Raw genomic sequence first — 17,488 nt, 5'->3', positions numbered from 1 at the left:
AAGATTTGAACAATGGCTAAATATTACATTTGGGGAAACAGACAACTTAAAATGCACAGTATTAACCACTCAAACACTGTAAGAGGGTTATTTATTTATTTGTTAAATGATAAAATATAATTTTCCAATATACACTTATTACAGCTTATTGAAAGATTTAGGGGGTTATTTATCAAAGGTCGAATTTCGAAGATATGTGATTTTTTTTAAATGAATTAGAATGTAACTCGAATGAGAGGTTATGTATGAAAAAACTTGAATGTCTAATATTTGATTGAATAGGAACGACCAGAAAATTAGAATCAAATTTGAATCGTGTTTTCCTTCGAAAAAAAACTTGAATGTCAGGAAGGCAATTAACATCTTCAAATGGTTCAACAAACCTCTGCCATTGACTTCTACATGAACTCTGCAGGTGGCGAATAGTCGAATTAGAACTGTTTCCAGGTTCGAGGTGTTATAAATTTCACATTTAAATTTAAATTCGAGTTGGTGGTTTTAAATTTGAATGTCTGAGTTTTGACCAAAAAAAAAATCTAAAATTCTAATTTACCATTTGAACCTTAGTAAATCTGCCCTTAAATGTTCTTTGTAATTTAAAAAAACAGTAAATTTTGTCCCTTTTTTGCACTGCTGGTTCTGATTCTTGAAACTATGCAGAAGTATAGTTTCAGCACAAATTCAATTTCCTAACATGCCTTAAAAGGCTTCTATCACATCTTTTAAGGCCCAGAACCTGTATCTTAAGGAATATAAATACACCCCAAATACTCGTTTCAATATCAATTACATGAACAAAAAATTAAAACGGTTGAAGACTGAATTTATATTATTGCTTAAAATTACATTTTCTTTCTTATGCAAAAACATTTGTTTGGAGTTCCCCTTTGACTATATCAGAGGTGTATCATTTTGAAATGTTGAAAGTGAAAAAAAAGTTTTGTGCTTTTCTCTTTGAACCTTCACCTCACATCTGATGTATAAATTCAAAGAGTATTTCAGAAAAATATGTAGCATTTACAGAAAATATTTAATATCTGTCATTATCATTTTGAGTCAGGGTTTTATATGAAATGACAGGAAAGGTGTTATCAAAGCTACAATTGCAGTAACAGGTAGATCATAAGAAGAAAAAGACTAACTGGGAAACTCCTCTATGGCCCAAATACCCTCCCCATGCAATCGCCTACTTTTTCTTCTATACTTTTCTTTAATACCCACTTTTTTTTAGGTGACATTTCCTATTAGGGTATAATGCAACATGTCAACCCTACATAAATAATGAAATTGCAATTCTATAATGGTTGTAGTGTTTGTATCCCCCAAACATCTGTCAATAGCTATGCTATGAAATTTTCTGCCCACTGGAAAATATAAAAAAAATTCTGCAGATGGTCAGTTTTGAAAATCTGGGGCATTTTTAGCAAATGCCCATGCTGAATCTTAGTGTTAAAAAAAGAAGACTTTTGCATATATTTATTATGGTTGTTTTTTTTGTATTTTTTTTAAATATTTCAATATATAAATACATCAGGTACCAGAAATGTCCACAGTGGAATATATAACTTAACAGTAAATAAAGAAACCTCTTCAACATGACTCACGGATAACAGCTCACTCAAGTAGCACTGCAAGTTGTACACAAGCAATATAAAATATACCAAGATGGAAAAATTGCTGTAGGCCTTGCGTTGGGTGTCTGCTCTTGGAAAAAAAAAGAGAATGACTATGCTGAGTGTCATAAAGCAGAATGGATAAAATGCAAAGCTTTATTTTGCTCTGACTCATTACACTCTGCAGGCCAAATGAGGTTACATTATGTTGGTATTTGGGCAATGTGTAGAATAAAATAAAAATTATTTGCTAAAACACATTTTACAAAAATCAAAATGTAATTCTTTGGTTAAAGAAAACCAGTTGTTTAGCTAAATATCTTAAAGAAAGCTTATTCAAAGGAAACATATAGTGGGTTATCTACTTAACTCTTTCTGGTCTGCGTTTTAAAGGGGAAAAAAAATTTGTAGGAAAAAAAAAACATCACATTTTTCATGATTTATTAAACTCTGATGCTGCTAAAAGACAGAATAAAAAAAGTACTCCACCTGAAACCTGCCGAGGTCATGTAGAAATCAATGGCAGATGTCCTGTTTACAATTGGAAGATATCATAATCTGCACTAGGTTTTATACAATAATACAATTAATTTGTGGTTTTCGGGCGATAATCTGAAAATAACCAACGATTCAGTTTCTTCTTTTATAAAGTCTTTTCCTGCACCAGATTTTTTTTGCTTAAATTTATTGATAAATATTGTAAAAATGTGCATAGGAGTTTAGACAAAGTGATTTTAAAAAAAATAGTGAGAATTTTGGTAAATAACCCCCAAGGTGTATCCTTTCAGTTATGCCTTCCAATGTTTGTCAGGGTATGCTGGGAGTTTGACTACTGTCTAATGGTCAGTCCGATCACCTTTTTCTCTGTGAAAATAAAATAGTACCTTGTAATTGATCCAAGCTGAAGTATAATTAATCCTTATTGGAACAAAACAAGTCTGCTGTGTTTACAAAATATTTACATGATTTACTAGTAGACTTATGGTATGAAGATGTAAATTACAGAATGATCTGTTATCCGGAAAATCCCAAGTCCCGAGCATTCTGGATAACAGGTCCCATACCTGTATTTGTCAAATAATGATACTATAGTAGGCAATTTACAGAATAGGCAGCTGAAATGTTCTATGGTAAAGAAATTGGTGATATGTACTTAAATACATTTAGGGGGCGATTTACTAATATTTGAATTTCTAATTTTCTCTCTAATAATTTGTGCTTTTTTTCTAAACCTTTAAAAATTTGAGACATAGTAAATGTAAAAGCCATAAAAAACTCTATTTCAAAATTTTGCCAAGTAAAACTAGTTGAGGTCCTATAAAAGTCAATGGGAGCTGTGCTGATTCTATTGGTTTTTTTTTAGTCATTTAGACTTCAGAGGTTTTTAGATTTTTTTTTTCACTTTTTTTTAGAAGTATTTTTAGCACATCATCATTCAGCATTTTTTTCTGTTCGCATTTTTCATATTCAGATATTTAATAAGTTTCACATAATTTGTACTTTTACAGAAAACGAGTTTGTGGTTTCAAAAAGCTCTAAAACCACTAAAATTAATAAAAATTCTAATTTAATTATTTGACCGTTGCAATGATCAATGTGTGTATACCATGTATTCATGTAGACCCTATAAAGCTCATCCTGTACACACATATACAATTAGTAAATCTATTTTGTGCATTTTTATGCTATTTTGAACTCTTTTTTTTTTTTAAACTGGCTACTCACTGCAAGAATAGGTTACATCTCCAACACCCAATTGTCTCCAGTTTACAGGGAACTAAAATCCATCATTCACCACCTGCCCCTTTATTTTATTGGAAAAGCTACTTTACCATAAAACACCAGGAGGCAGATTTATCAAGGGTCAAAGTGAAAATTCGAAATAAAAAAATTTGAATTTCAAGCTATTTTTTGTGTACTTCGACTAGGGAATAGTCCAAATTCGATTCGAATTTGAAAAAAATTAGAATGCGAAATTTATCATGTACTGTCTCTGTAAAAATTCGACTTCGAACATTCGCCATCTAAAACCTGCCAGATTGCAGTTTTTTGCCTATAGGGGACCTCCTAGACCAGGGATCCCAAACCTTTAGAACCCGTGAGCAACATTCAGAAGTAAAAGGAGTTGGGGAGCAACACTAGCATGAAAAATGTTCTTGGGGTGCCGAATAAGGGCTGTGATTGGGTATTTGGTAGCCCCTGTGGATTCTCAACCTGTTTGGCAGTGCATCTGGTTTTTAGGCAACCAAAACTTGCCTTCAAGTCTGGAATTCAAAAATCAGCACCTGCTTTGAGGCCGCTGGGAGCAACATCCAAGGGGTTGGGGAGCAACATGTTGCTCACGAGCTACTGGTTGGGGATCACTGTCCTAGACCCTATTGGTGGACTTTAGAATTTTTTTTTAATTTAATTCGATTGAATACGATGTTACTTCAATTAGTACGATTCCAATTCGAACAAAAATGGCCTATTTACCTGCAAAAAAAAAAACCTAGATTTTTTTTTTAATAAATTTCGGTTGGTCTTTTTTATTTGAATTTCAAAGTTGTTTTTATTCGAAATTCGACCCTTGATAAATCTGCCCCTTAGGATAGAGAAAGCTCACTGTAATGGGCTGTTTGATGAAGTGGGGAAACGCTAATCACTAATCACTGTGTGGCAAAGTAGGTAAGGAACCCATAGTCTTACAAAGCACTGCATTGGCTGTGTCTGTTATCTCACAAGCAAGAGGCAATTGTCACCAACAAAATCCTCCTGCTGCACTAGGTAAAAGTCTCACTGGGGCTCATTTATAAACATTGTGCAGGACAGATTGGTTTGCCCTGTGCATGGTTATATTTATAAAACTGGATACGATTTTTTTCACACTGTGATAAAAGCTTATTAAATAAGATGAAAAATGGCATCGCAAAAAGTTGCAAATTGTGAATATATATGCAAACACTCTGCATTTGACTTACGCCACGACTTTGGTGGTGAATAAAATTTAGCTTTTTACAGAATTTTTTTTAAAAAAAGTTATACATTTTTTATAAATGGACACAGACCAATATAACAAGTAGAATGGGAACTTGAGGTTCTTTATATTGTTAATCAGTCTCAGGCAGGGTCGGACTGGGGGGCCCGGGTTCCACCGGGGCTACTGCCCCAGGGCCCCATCTGGCCCCCACTGCCGCGCAAGTGTGTGTGCGCATGCGCATTGTACACACATGCACGTTGAGCCTTGCATACTCTCAATGTTATTGTCATGACCACCCAACAAAAGGAGGTTGCGGCATTAAGAAGCCTCCAAATTGCAGATCTGGGAGCGGATCTGGGCAAGCGGGCCCACAAGAGCCGGAGGGGTTTTTTCCCCTGTGTCCAGTCCGACCCTGGTCCCAGGTTCTTAGTCAAGGTTGACACTGAAAAGAACAGTAACAGCAGTGGAAAAACTGATGGTATGGAATGAGAAAACAGTGCTGTCATGGTAACAGGCTGTATAATGATGTTGGCAAAAAGACCAACAACTCCATAACAGTACATACCAAACACTTCCCCTTGCTGCACTGTAGTTATAATACAGAGCCGTGACAACTTTAAGGACATTACATCAGAACCTTTGGAAAACTACTAAATGGTTTAGCTAAATCTACCAATAAGGGGCCGATTCATGAAGCTCGAGTGAAGGATTCGAAGTAAAAAAACTTCGAATTTCAAAGTGTTTTTTGGGCTACTTCGACCATCGAATGGGCTACTTCGACCTTCGACCTTCGACTACGACTACGAATCGAGCGATTCGAACTAAAAATCGTTCGACTATTCGACCATTCGATAGTCGAAGTACTGTCTCTTTAAAAAAAACTTCGACCCCCTACTTCGGCAGCTAAAAGCTACCAAAGTCAATGTTAGCCTATGGGGAAGGTCCCCATAGGCTTGCCTAAGTTTTTTTGATCGAAGGATATTCCTTCAATCGTTGTATTAAAATCCTTCGAATCGTTCGATTCAAAGGATTTAATCGTTCGATCGAAGGAATAATCCTTCGATCGTTCGATCGCAGCATTTGCGCTAAATCCTTCGACTTCGATATTCGAAGTCGAAGGATTTTAGTTCCTAGTCGAATATCGAGGGTTAATTAACCCTCGATATTCGACCCTTAATACATCTGCCCCTAAATGTGGTATAATTGAATCCCCTTTAAATAGCTATTTTCATATGAAACTAGTTCATGAATCACCAGTTCCATAGACCAAATCAAAAGGTAATTAGGAGGTAAAACCAAGTTATTTTCTCTTTTCGCCAGGGTGGGATAGCTGTAAGGCACCTTGCTGGTTTGTTGAAAGAACCTGGACATTTGCTGCACCTGGTAACAATGTCAACGTTCTAGCGCAGGCTAATGGATGTTCTTCCTAGAATCATGGTGGCTATTAACCATACTTTAACTTTTAAAATAAAGTTAGCTATACTGTACAAATGACAACTAACTCATTCCATAATGTACAAAGCTGAAAGTCTTCAAAGGATAAAAATATCATTGAGAAACTGTGGTCTGCGTTTTTAATAGGTTTCAAAACTCTCACTTCCTGCCAATGTTTAGCAAGGTAATTTACATTTCTTCATCTGAGTCACCAAATAATCTGCAAAGCCAACAATGACTAATAAGAGCCCCAATGACTGAAATATTGAGCTGTCAATGAGTCAGATTTAATTTGTTTGCGATGAAGGGTGGATCGTTTAAGGAGATGCCGCTATAGCGCATCAGAAATAGAATTGAACAGAGGGCCTGCGGCTTTTGCGAGCACAGCGTCCGACGAAATAACACAAAAATGGCTTTTTGGTGTACATAACAAGATCCTTTCAACCGCTTGTGTGAAACAGAAACCTAATTTGTATACAGAATCCGATGTGCGCTTTATGAAATATATATATATATATATATATTTTTTTTTAAAAGTCGAAATTATTCCTAAAAAGATTACGAAACCGAAATTTGTAGATCGCTATGTTTATAGATGAGTCATCAGTTCCTTTGACAACCCTAATTATTTGTTTTCACATCACCTTTTTCAGTGTCTCCTTTCCACAGTGACAAGATAGGGAAAAAATGCATGAGAAATCTGAAATGACGATTTTAGTTGTTAAAACATTTCTGTAAACATTGGAGGTTATTTATCACAAGGCAAGAAAACACTCCTATATGAAAAGCTGCAATTCCATTCTCTGTATAAATGTATTTTATATGATTCTTTTACTGTTGATTTATGGGCAGATTTATCAAAGGGCGAATTTTGAATTCATGTGAATTTTTTTTACTCTTATAAATTCGAATATACTCACAACTTGAATAGGAGGTTATTTATGAATAAAATTAGACCGTCTAATATTCGATCGAATAGTCCCGACCTGAAAATTCAAATCAAATTCGAATCTAGTTTTCCCTCCGAAAAAACTCGAATGTCATATTGACATATTCAAATTGTTCAACAGACCTCTGCCATTGACTTGTAAATGAACTTGTCAGGTTTTAGGTGGCGATTATTCAAATTAAAACTTTTTCCATGGTTGAGGTGTAATAAATCTCACATTCGAATTCACATTTAAATAGTGGGATTTCAGTTTGAATGTGCGAATTTTGACACCAAAAAATTCAAATTTACTATATAACTCTGCCACTTAATCTTAAACACTACTTTGGGGAAAATGTACAGGTGTATTAAGATGTGTAAATTTGCTCCAGATCATCACTTAGAAGTTAGTACTTACTGTTAAGTTTAGAGTAATGAAAGTAAATATTAATGAGACCATTGTGGGTTACTAAACCTAAAACACCTTTGGCATATTGCCCTAAATATGTCAATATTATATTGCATACATACTGCATGCCAATAGTGATAAGTGGCAAATGCACAATTTAACCTAGAATTGTTAAACAAATTATCAAAACATCTTTAGCATTTGTTAGACTTCCGACTCTACCTACTCAAGCTCAGCAGAGTTTTTATGCAAAGCTGAACCAATAGTCCTACAAATATATATTATCCATAACTCTAAGACTCTTAGAATGTACATTTACATGTATTTTCTTGAAACCCATTTTACTGAATATTATGAAATATAGCATGCCATATGCCTATAGAGTGTCCTATGTAAAAGAATAAATAAACTTTTGGCTGATTTGCTTCTCTTCTGCAATAAAATATATTACCTTGTACTTGAGTTTACTTAACCTAACAGAAATCCATACTGCTGGAAAAACAAACCTATTTTCTTTCAATATTGAAATATTTTTAGTAGCTTTAAAGGAGAAATGCCCCTAACTTTTTACACAGGGATTTTTACAGGGATCTTCAGTAAGCCGACACTGAGACCAGCGAAGCGGCGCATGCGCAGTTGGAGCAGTTTACCGGTTTGCGACAACTGTGCATGCACCAAATCGTGAACTGCGATCCCTGAATCTGCACCAAGGGATAAGTAAAAAGTTAGGGGCATTTACCCGGGGGGCAGTTAGGCTGGGGGGGGAGGAGGGAGGGGGGTCTACGGGTTGAATTCTCCTTTAAAGAGAAAATATACAGCCTTTTTACATGAACTCATTCACTTTATTATGTTTCAATGTGCAGTGATGGAATCTGGGTGGGTGGTGCACAGATTGTATGCAAAGCCAAGGGACTTCAAGTCCTAAAAGCCATCACTTGACAATGGAACAAGATGAGGACAGGGTTCAATTACCGTGTGCGTCTAAGGGATATTGGGAAATTGATTGTATGAATATCGTGTATTTGTGGAACCAGGTATGTTTGTGCAGGAGAAAATGCATTTATATTTATTTCTGTAAGTTCAAATAGTGTTTATGTACCTTGTCTAAATGAAAGGGTGGGTGGGGGGTATATTGTACCTTTAAGCCTTAAATTTTTAACCAATGGACTCCGACCCAACAATGTTCCCATATGCTGCTTAGAATGGGTCTCCTGAATAAAGTGGCCTTAAATCTTACAACAGAAAAATCTTCTATATTAAGCAGATAACTGATGCTAAACCATTTTTTTGGGTTATGAAGCTGAATGGCCTTCTTAATTCGGATTCCCTGAGAATAAGGTCAAGAAACACAGCCTTGAAGCGTGGTACTCCACAGAGTACTCTTATACTCAAATCACCAGGTCCTAAGCATTCAACAACAGATCAAAGACCCGTAATAACTTGCAAGATTGCACTTACTAGTAACCAATTAGACACATGCAGGAACATGCCCAATTTCAGATCAATTTAAAACATTTTAGAAACTTATGAGAAACTAGCTAGAGTTTATTTGTAAACTCTGAAACATGCGATTTTTACTACATACTTGGTTTCCAGAATTCTACAGTTATCTCAGTTATCCCAGTGTTTTATCATCACTTCCCCCTGAGCCCTGCAAAGCTTCTGTGACTGACGTTGACTGTGTTTTGTTTTTTTTTTTTGTTTTTAAATCTAAGGTTCATCAACTGTAAAGGAAGTTTTAAGACAAGACAGAAAGGGGAAAAAAACATACGGGAAACATGGGGGTGGATGAACAAACGGCAATGACTATATCTCCCCAACACTAGACGTGAAAGATCTGTAGGCCATAAAGAAACTTGATTTATAAGAACTTACCTTTAAATGATTCCTCTCTCTATTAATATACATTTTCCAACAATCATATAATGGTTATTCATGTGACACACAGTCTTCATGCTGATAAACACGTCTGAAGGTCATTTTGTTTTCATGGAAGACTTTTTTTGATGCACAGATATGATAATTTTAAATTGCCTACAGAAAAAAGAAAAAAAAACATTTCACAAGAAGAAAACTTTTAAGGTTAAGTAATCATATAGCTTTCATTATCAAAATGTTGCCCTGATCTGCAGGTTTAACGGTAGAGGCACACTTATAGAGAAATCTGTTTTTTTGGTGGGGAGTGAGATGGCAGGGGGCCCAGGAGGTATAGTGGGCCCCATGAGGCTGCAATTCATATACAATTCAATAAATATTGGTAAAAGAGGACAGCATCTGGATATGTTGGGGGCCCTAAAATTAATTTTGCTGTGGGCCCTAAGATTAATTTTGCTGTGGGGCCCAGTAACATGTAGTTGCACCACTTATTGTGTGGCAATGCCAAAAGAGAACTTTGCATTTGCCACTTTATGCCCAAATTGGATGTGGTGAAATATTCATTAGGCATTCTAAGTGTGGCTCAGGATTTTATACATCTCCTTGCCTGCATATTATAGGAGTCAATTACAAGGACCTGCGGCAGAAAATAAAGAGTGTGCCTCTCATACAGATACTTTTGGCATGGGTCTAGCTGTGCTTTCTGCATTCCACTCCCTAATTTGTATGTATAAATGAGGCACAAGGTAGGGGGCATCTATATGCCTCCCTCTACCCACCCCTCATGAATACAATGCTACCAAACACAGGCAATTCATATAATTAAAGAAGGGTGCAAAATGCCAAAAAAGGTTAGATTGCTCTGTTTTATGCACTTTGTACACTGACTTCTCAGTGGTAAATTACCTCTTATGGCGCTCAATATTTAAGAAATTGGACTGCACTGATCTAGCAAATTCACCAACAAATAAACATATCTGAAAATAGAATAATAACCAGATAGCAAGTAGTCTTCATATCATAATTTTGGGTCTAAAATCTCAGTAGCTCTATGAGGGTCCAAGATATCAAATCCCTCAAATTAGGGATGCACCGAATCAAGGATTCGGTTAGGAATTCGGCCAGGATTTGGCCTTTTTCAGCAGGATTTGGATTCGGCTGAATCCTTCTGCCTGGCCGGACCGAATTTGCATATGTAAATTAGGGTCGGTTAGGGAAATCACGTGACTTTTCAATTAGGATTGGATTCAGTTTGGTATTCTACCGAATCTTTCAGTTCGATATTCTGCCGAATCTTTAACCGGGGATTCGGCTGAATCCCAAATAGTGGATTCGGTGCATCCCTACCTCAAATGAAAGTCTTTGGACAATCTGATGGGCTGAATGGCACTTTTCTCCAAGAAGTACAAGTAGTACAAGCTCCCAATTAAGGAAAGGTCGTCTCCCATTTGGCCGACTCCATTTTATCCAAATAATCTAGATTTTTAAAAATGATTTCCTTTTTCTCTGTAATAATAAAACAGTACATTGTACTTGATCCCAACTAAGACATAATTAATCCTCATTGGAAGTAAAACCAGCCTATTGGGATTATTTAATGTTTACATGATTTTCTAGTAGACTTAAGGTGTGAAGATCCAAATTACAGAAAGATCCATTATCCGGAAAACCCCAGGTCCAATACCTGTACAGAATATCCATGTTCTTCTTACTGAACTGATAGATAACTTGCAGCCTTAGTTGATGTATGCTATGGTAGGTATATAAAATTCATAGTTTATCTTAGCCCATAACGTATTTATGGTTTGCAGAATTTTCTTTTGTATTCATTTATTTATTCCGTGCATTAGACCATATTTAAAACAAATACAAAGGTAGGACTAAGGTAGGGCTAAGGAAACATCAGCCTGTTTCTTTAACTACAGGGCGTCAGCAGTCAATATTCAGAATCCCCCATATCAGTAAAAATGAATTATTTAGGGAGACAAATGACAACACTGAATTAACATCAAACACTAAATTTGAAAGCCCAATAAACAACATATAGTTCACACAAGCAGCTGGTTATACATAAATGACTGTGTTCCCCCTTGGGATCACTTACTGCTTAATGCCACTAGACTTACCCCATTTGATGACACAATGATGAAAATGGCAGGTGTTTCATTCTCAAGAAAAATGACTAATTTTTGTCTACTATGGCATAAAATAGCAAACTTCCCCCAAAGTTTAACTCAATAAGTTCTAGTGAATCAAACAACCTATTTAATTCTGCGGAAAATAAAGCTTTTTCATTGAAGACCATATTATTTGCATTTGTTTTACTTCCTTTTCTTTGATCATTAAAGGTGCATTGTAAATAAAACATAACAAGTATTGGAACTTTGATGCGTTAAGTTAGTTAAGAAACTAAAGTGACAAGTGCATATCCCTTCTGAAAGAGGGTGGGGGGAATCCCTATTGGACTATGCATGTCACCTACACAAATCTATTTTTAAGGTCCAGTTAGCACTATGTAGTCATATTCTAAACAGGTGTTTTTTTTTTTGTCTATTGCATGTTATCAATAACAAGTTCCACAGTATTATGCTACATGGAGTTACATGTATTGGAAAAAGCAAGCCCCCCTCAGTGTAAAATTTTGGTCCTCCGGCATTTGGCATGCATACATTGTGTAGGACTGGGCTAAATGTTACGTAGCCATACATGAGACATGTTCAATTTTCTTGATCAGAGGCAACATAAACTCTATAGGAAGTGGTCTCCATACATTTTAAGAACCCTATTGAGGTCCACCATATGGTGAAGGCACCCTATGCACTCAGGTTACAGAGATATGTATTCTGGATAGCTTAAACCACATAATTTGAAGAATATCCAGGACAGCAACTACATCTTCACAATGAATCACACACCAATTAATCTTTGAGATAGGCTTCCGCAATATTTACAATTGTAAAAATACATCCCACCAAAACTCATCATATCAAATCTTAAAGCTGGCCATAGACGCAAAGATCCGATCATACGAATCCTCGATTCGTATGATTTTCGGACCGTGTGTGTAGAGTCCCAATATTTTTCGTCCCATGGAGATCGGTCGTTTGGACGATCACCAGGTTAAGAGATTTCTGACGGCTGACGATAATATCTCTGCATGCATTTCCTGCCGATCAGACCATTTTCAGTGGGAGACTGTCACCAGCTTTTGTCAGACATAAAACTTTCGTACGATTGCTGTCAGGGCAGAACATCGTCTGATCTGTTCTTTTACTACTTTATTTAAACTGTGGCAGGTCGGGAGATGGGGACATCCATTCGTTCATCCAATATTGCAGGTAAATCTGCACGTCTATGGCCACCTAAAAGAAGAACTAAACCCTAAAAATTAATAGGGCTAAAAATGCCATGTTTTATATACTGCACTAATTGCACCAGCCTAAAGTTTCAGCTTGTCAATAGCAGCAATGATCCAGGACTTCAAACTTATCACAGGGGGTCACCATCTTGGAAAGTGCCTGCGACACTCACATGCTCAGTGGGCTCTGAGCAGCTGTTGAGAAGCTAAGCTTAGGGGTCGTCGCAAATTATTAAGCAGAAAATGAGTTTGGTCTATAATATAAGCTGATGCAACAGGCCGGTTATTAAATTCTGATGCTAATTGCACTGGTTTCTGTGCTGCCATGTAGTAATTATCCATATTAATTACTAATCAGCCTTTTAATGTGACATTTATATTCTATGTGTACTGTATATTTTGAGTCGGTCCCTAAGCTCAGTAAGTGACAGCACCATGGAGCATTTGCAGTGAATCAGCAGAAAAGAAGATGGGGAGCTACTGGGGCATCTGGAGACACAGATCTTCCCTGCTAAAGGACTTTGTTTGCCTTGGGCTGGTACACAAGCTCAAAACATAATGTACAACATTTCTAGCCTACTTCTTTAGTTTAACTTTCCTTGTCCTTTAAGGCTGGGCCTTCTTAGATTTAGAAATCACTAGTCTAAAGAAAATATGTCACCTCCAGCTTCAGTCACTTATTCATTTTATGGGATTAAAACCCTCTATAGCTTTTCATATCCTTATATTTCATATTGGAGTTTATATATTTCCAGATAAAGACTTTTCAGATGCCAAATATATATCGATGGCCAGCCTTGCCAGATCACCAGATGTGTGGCCAGGCTCCTGGTGTGTGGGGGGAATTTATTTATTAAATATTGTCTTGATATACACATTTTCTCCAAATCTTTATGAGATTTTACATGTTAGACAAACACCTGCTATGACAAATATAAAGGACTATACAAACTGACCCAACAGAGCAAATGCAGAGGATGTTTATCTCATAAACCACTGAAAGCTCAGTAGTGTTTGAATAATACACAAAGAGGTTGATCTGTAGCAACTCACATGAGGGAATTGAGTCAGGCCACAGAGAATTTATTCACAAACCAAGCCAGCACTCCACTGCAAAAACTACCCACAAAATAATTCAGAGATGCCCAGTCAGGAGGCCCCTTTCAAAAATAAACAAACAAACACACACAACATTTGGTTAAAAAAATGTCACTTTCAGATGTACTTAAAAAGTTTTTAGAATTTCAAAATACGAGATTAGTGTTCACTGCAAAAAATTCCTGTGGGATTTTTTTAAAGTGTTTTTATTAATGAGTGAAAAAATATGCTTCGAAAAATCTCATAGGAATAAACAAAGTGTGTCAGTTTTTTTGCGGTCAGCTCAAATCTAAATCTTACAAAAAGTACTAGAATTAATTTTAATCCTGTATCAAATCTGCAATTCGGTGCTAGGTAAATTGCCATTGGATACAAATCATCAGGAAAGTGCTGCACTGAACTATCTGGACTGACTGTAATTCCAGGAATCCTGTGCTAAAGTATTATGCTTTTCAATGGAGAATCTGTACAGAATTTATTCTAGAGGACTCAAGTACAACTTTCTTTATTTTATTCTTACTTTTAACTTCCAAAAAACACTACATCCAATTAAAATCAAATTATGCAATTATGGTTACAAATCTGAAACACTTGAACACTTGAATTAATCACTCGGTATCTCTCTCTCTATATATGTTAATGTTTGTTCCATACGTGTCGGAACTGGGGGGGGGGCACAGGGGCCACGTCCCCCCCTCAAAAAAAGGCTACAAATGTATTGTTACATTTTATAAATCATCTTTCTATTCAGGCCTCTCCTATTCATATTTGTCTCTAATTTAAATCAATACATGGTTGCTAGGGTAATTTGGGCCCTAGCAACCAGATTGCTGAAATGACAAACTGGAGATCTGTTGAATAAAAAGCTAAATAACTCAAATCACAAATAATAAAAAATTAAAACCAATTGCAAATTGTCTCAGCATAACACTCTCCATAACATACTAAGTTAACTTAAAGGTGAACAACCCTTTTACAATCCCCCAGCCCAAACCCAGATTCCTGGCTGCTGTACTTTATTACAGAGAGTGTCCGGGATGGATGAAATGGGCTCAAGCGCAGTAAGTTTGAATGTGATCTATTCTGTACCATGCCCTCTGTATTTGAATCAGATGGGGGGGCAGCACAGAGGAATGCTGCAGCTGGGGGTGTGACTCTGGTCTTATTTTAAATAGATTTATTGCCTGCATATGATATTTAATGTGAAGCAAGGTGTGGCATAAAGAAAGTGGGTGTGGCATAAATAAAGTGACCTGTTTTTCTCCAGTGGCGCGCTGTGCGTGCCGCTGCATCTCACTACCTTTATTGGGCCCCCCCCCAACTAAAACCATCTTCTGCTGCCTATGGTTTGTTCAGTTCTTTCCCTCTTAGGCTCCTCAGGTTGAAAGCTTAATTAATCAGATCTTTGCACTGGGCAGGCAGCATGAATAGAAGGTTTTGGGTTAAGGCTTGGAGAATTACTGTACACAAATGGCTGTGCTCCTGAATCAATTACAGGTGTGTTACAAACAAGTAGCAACAGTCAAATCACATTCATCAGAATCTTCAGAAGTCTGCACAGGGCTGATCACCCAACTCTAATTTCCAAACATGTTTATTTGGAGAGGCAAACAGAGATCTCTGCTGTACTGTAAGGTGTGTTGCAATGTGTTGTTTATGAATAAATCAAAAGCCAATACAGGTTTGCCAAAATAAAGTCTTGCAATGTTTATATAAGAAAATCATACATTAACATACATAGTCAATATTGACTGCTCATGCAGTTACAACACTATTTAGAAATGTCGGTAGATTTATTATGACTTACAGAAAATGATAGAGAGGTTCGATCTATAATGAATAAACATTGGAACATCCTATCCAAAGACCCCAACCTAAACCAACTGGTTACCCCATATACTCTATTCACCTATAAAAGGAATACTAGCATTGGGGACTTATTGACCCAAAGTCATTACCAAAGATCCTTACGGAAGGCTTGCTGTAAAACAACAGGAACAATGTCAGTTCATAAAAAATTCTAATACTTTTGGACAACAGAACTAATTTTGATATGCACCACTATACCTGTTGCACTACCACACATGTAATTTATTTATTTACATTGTGGTAGTATGTATGTGGGCAAAACTAAAAGGCCACTTGAAAGGAGAATATATGAACATATACGAGACATTAAAAACTGCAATCTTATGTTGAGTATTGCCAAACATATTTTTTGTCGACACAATGGTTGATATACAGGTTCTTATTTCCAAAAAATAGATTGTCTCCATGGAAACATAAGGGGTGGAGATTTGGACAACAAACTGCTCCAATTGGAGACCACTTGGATTTTTAGACTAAATACCTACAAATCAGAACTGGTGTACAAAATTGGGGGGTTGTGGAAGCACTCATAAGGCTAAATCAAAGTATATTTAAGTATAATGGAAGTGCTACTTACAATGCACTTCCCTGGGCCCCTGTCTCATAAGCAATTCAGTATAAATGCAAGTGCATGTGTTTACAAAAACAGGGGTTTTTTAGTTACAAAGTTATTATCATAAAGTTGAAAATCCACCATACCACGTCAAGGTAAACCCCATATGGCGGTCCCTAACTTGTTTATTCTCAGGTCATAATATAAAAAGACAATTCTCTGCATAATAGCATTACCTGTATTCAGTGTTTGTGGAACATTGGTTTAAATCTGGAGCCTAGATCCTCCCCCGCCAGTTAAGGCTTTTAAGAGAGAGAGATTGCCCAAACCAACGCCCATATTTAAAAGTATAGGACCACCATTAGTATATAGGGGTGGGTATGGGGTGCTATTAAAAACCACATGAAGCTAAGCCACAGCTTCAGGCTAATACAATGTACAAAATTGGGGGGTTGTGGAAGCACTCATAAGGCTAAATCAAAGTATATTTAAGTATAATGGAAGTGCTACTTACAATGCACTTCCCTGCATTAGGGACCGCCATATGGGGTTTACCTTGACGTGGTATGGTGGCTTTTCAATTTTATGATCATAACTTTGGTAACTAAAAACCCCTGTTTTGTAAACATGCACTTGCATTTATACTGAATTATTTATGAGACAGGGGCCCAGGGAAGTGCATTGTAAGTAGCACTTCCATTATATTTAAATATATTTTGATTTAGCCTTGAGTGCTTCCACAATTTTCCCTCTAATATAGTATATTGGCTTGAAGCTGTGGCATAGCTTCATGTGGTTTTTCAATAGCACCCCATACCCACCCTTTAAAACTATTGGTGGTCCTACGCTTTTAAATGTGGGCGTTGGTTTGGGCAATCCCTCTCTCTTAAAAGCCTTTACTGGCGGGGGAGGATTCAGCCTTCAAATTGAAACCAATGCTCAACACACACTGAACACAGGTAATGCTATTATGCAGAGAAATCTTTCTTTTTAAAATAAGTTAGGGACCGCCATATGGGGTTTACCTTGACGTGGTATGGTGGCTTTTCAATTTTATGATCATAACTTTGGTAACTAAAAACCCCTGTTTTGTAAACATGCACTTGCATTTATACTGAATTATTTATGAGACAGGGGCCCAGGGAAGTGCATTGTAAGTAGCACTTCCATTATATTTAAATATATTTTGATTTAGCCTTGAGTGCTTCCACAATTTTCCCTCTAATACAAATCAGAACTGGGACTAAATGGGCATTTAAATTTTAAGGCTTTTGTCAATAAATAGATTCAACTGCTAAAACAGCACGTAATTTCCTAATTTTTTTACATTTTTCCCTTTTTTTTCTTCTTTTGTTTATTGAAGTGTGTCTTAGACCCGATTCATCCTGGGCA

The 17,488-nt window shown here is 36.5% G+C and overlaps 1 protein-coding gene across 2 annotated transcripts in view; it reads right to left on the bottom strand.

The window, feature by feature from the left end:
* bach2.S (BTB domain and CNC homolog 2 S homeolog) overlaps window positions 1-17,488 on the bottom strand; it is a 183,374-nt gene that overhangs the window by 73,052 nt on the left and 92,834 nt on the right. For both annotated transcript variants that reach the window (XM_018265431.2, XM_018265432.2), the window contains one exon: window positions 9,219-9,377. In XM_018265431.2, coding sequence (XP_018120920.1) covers window positions 9,219-9,251 — 33 coding nt within the window. In that variant the 5' untranslated portion in view covers window positions 9,252-9,377. The remainder of the gene's footprint in view (window positions 1-9,218; window positions 9,378-17,488) is intronic.

This window comes from Xenopus laevis, chromosome 5S (genome assembly GCF_017654675.1).
Source record: "Xenopus laevis strain J_2021 chromosome 5S, Xenopus_laevis_v10.1, whole genome shotgun sequence".
NCBI lineage: Eukaryota > Metazoa > Chordata > Amphibia > Anura > Pipidae > Xenopus > Xenopus laevis.
This window is presented reverse-complemented; position numbering and strand designations above follow the sequence as displayed.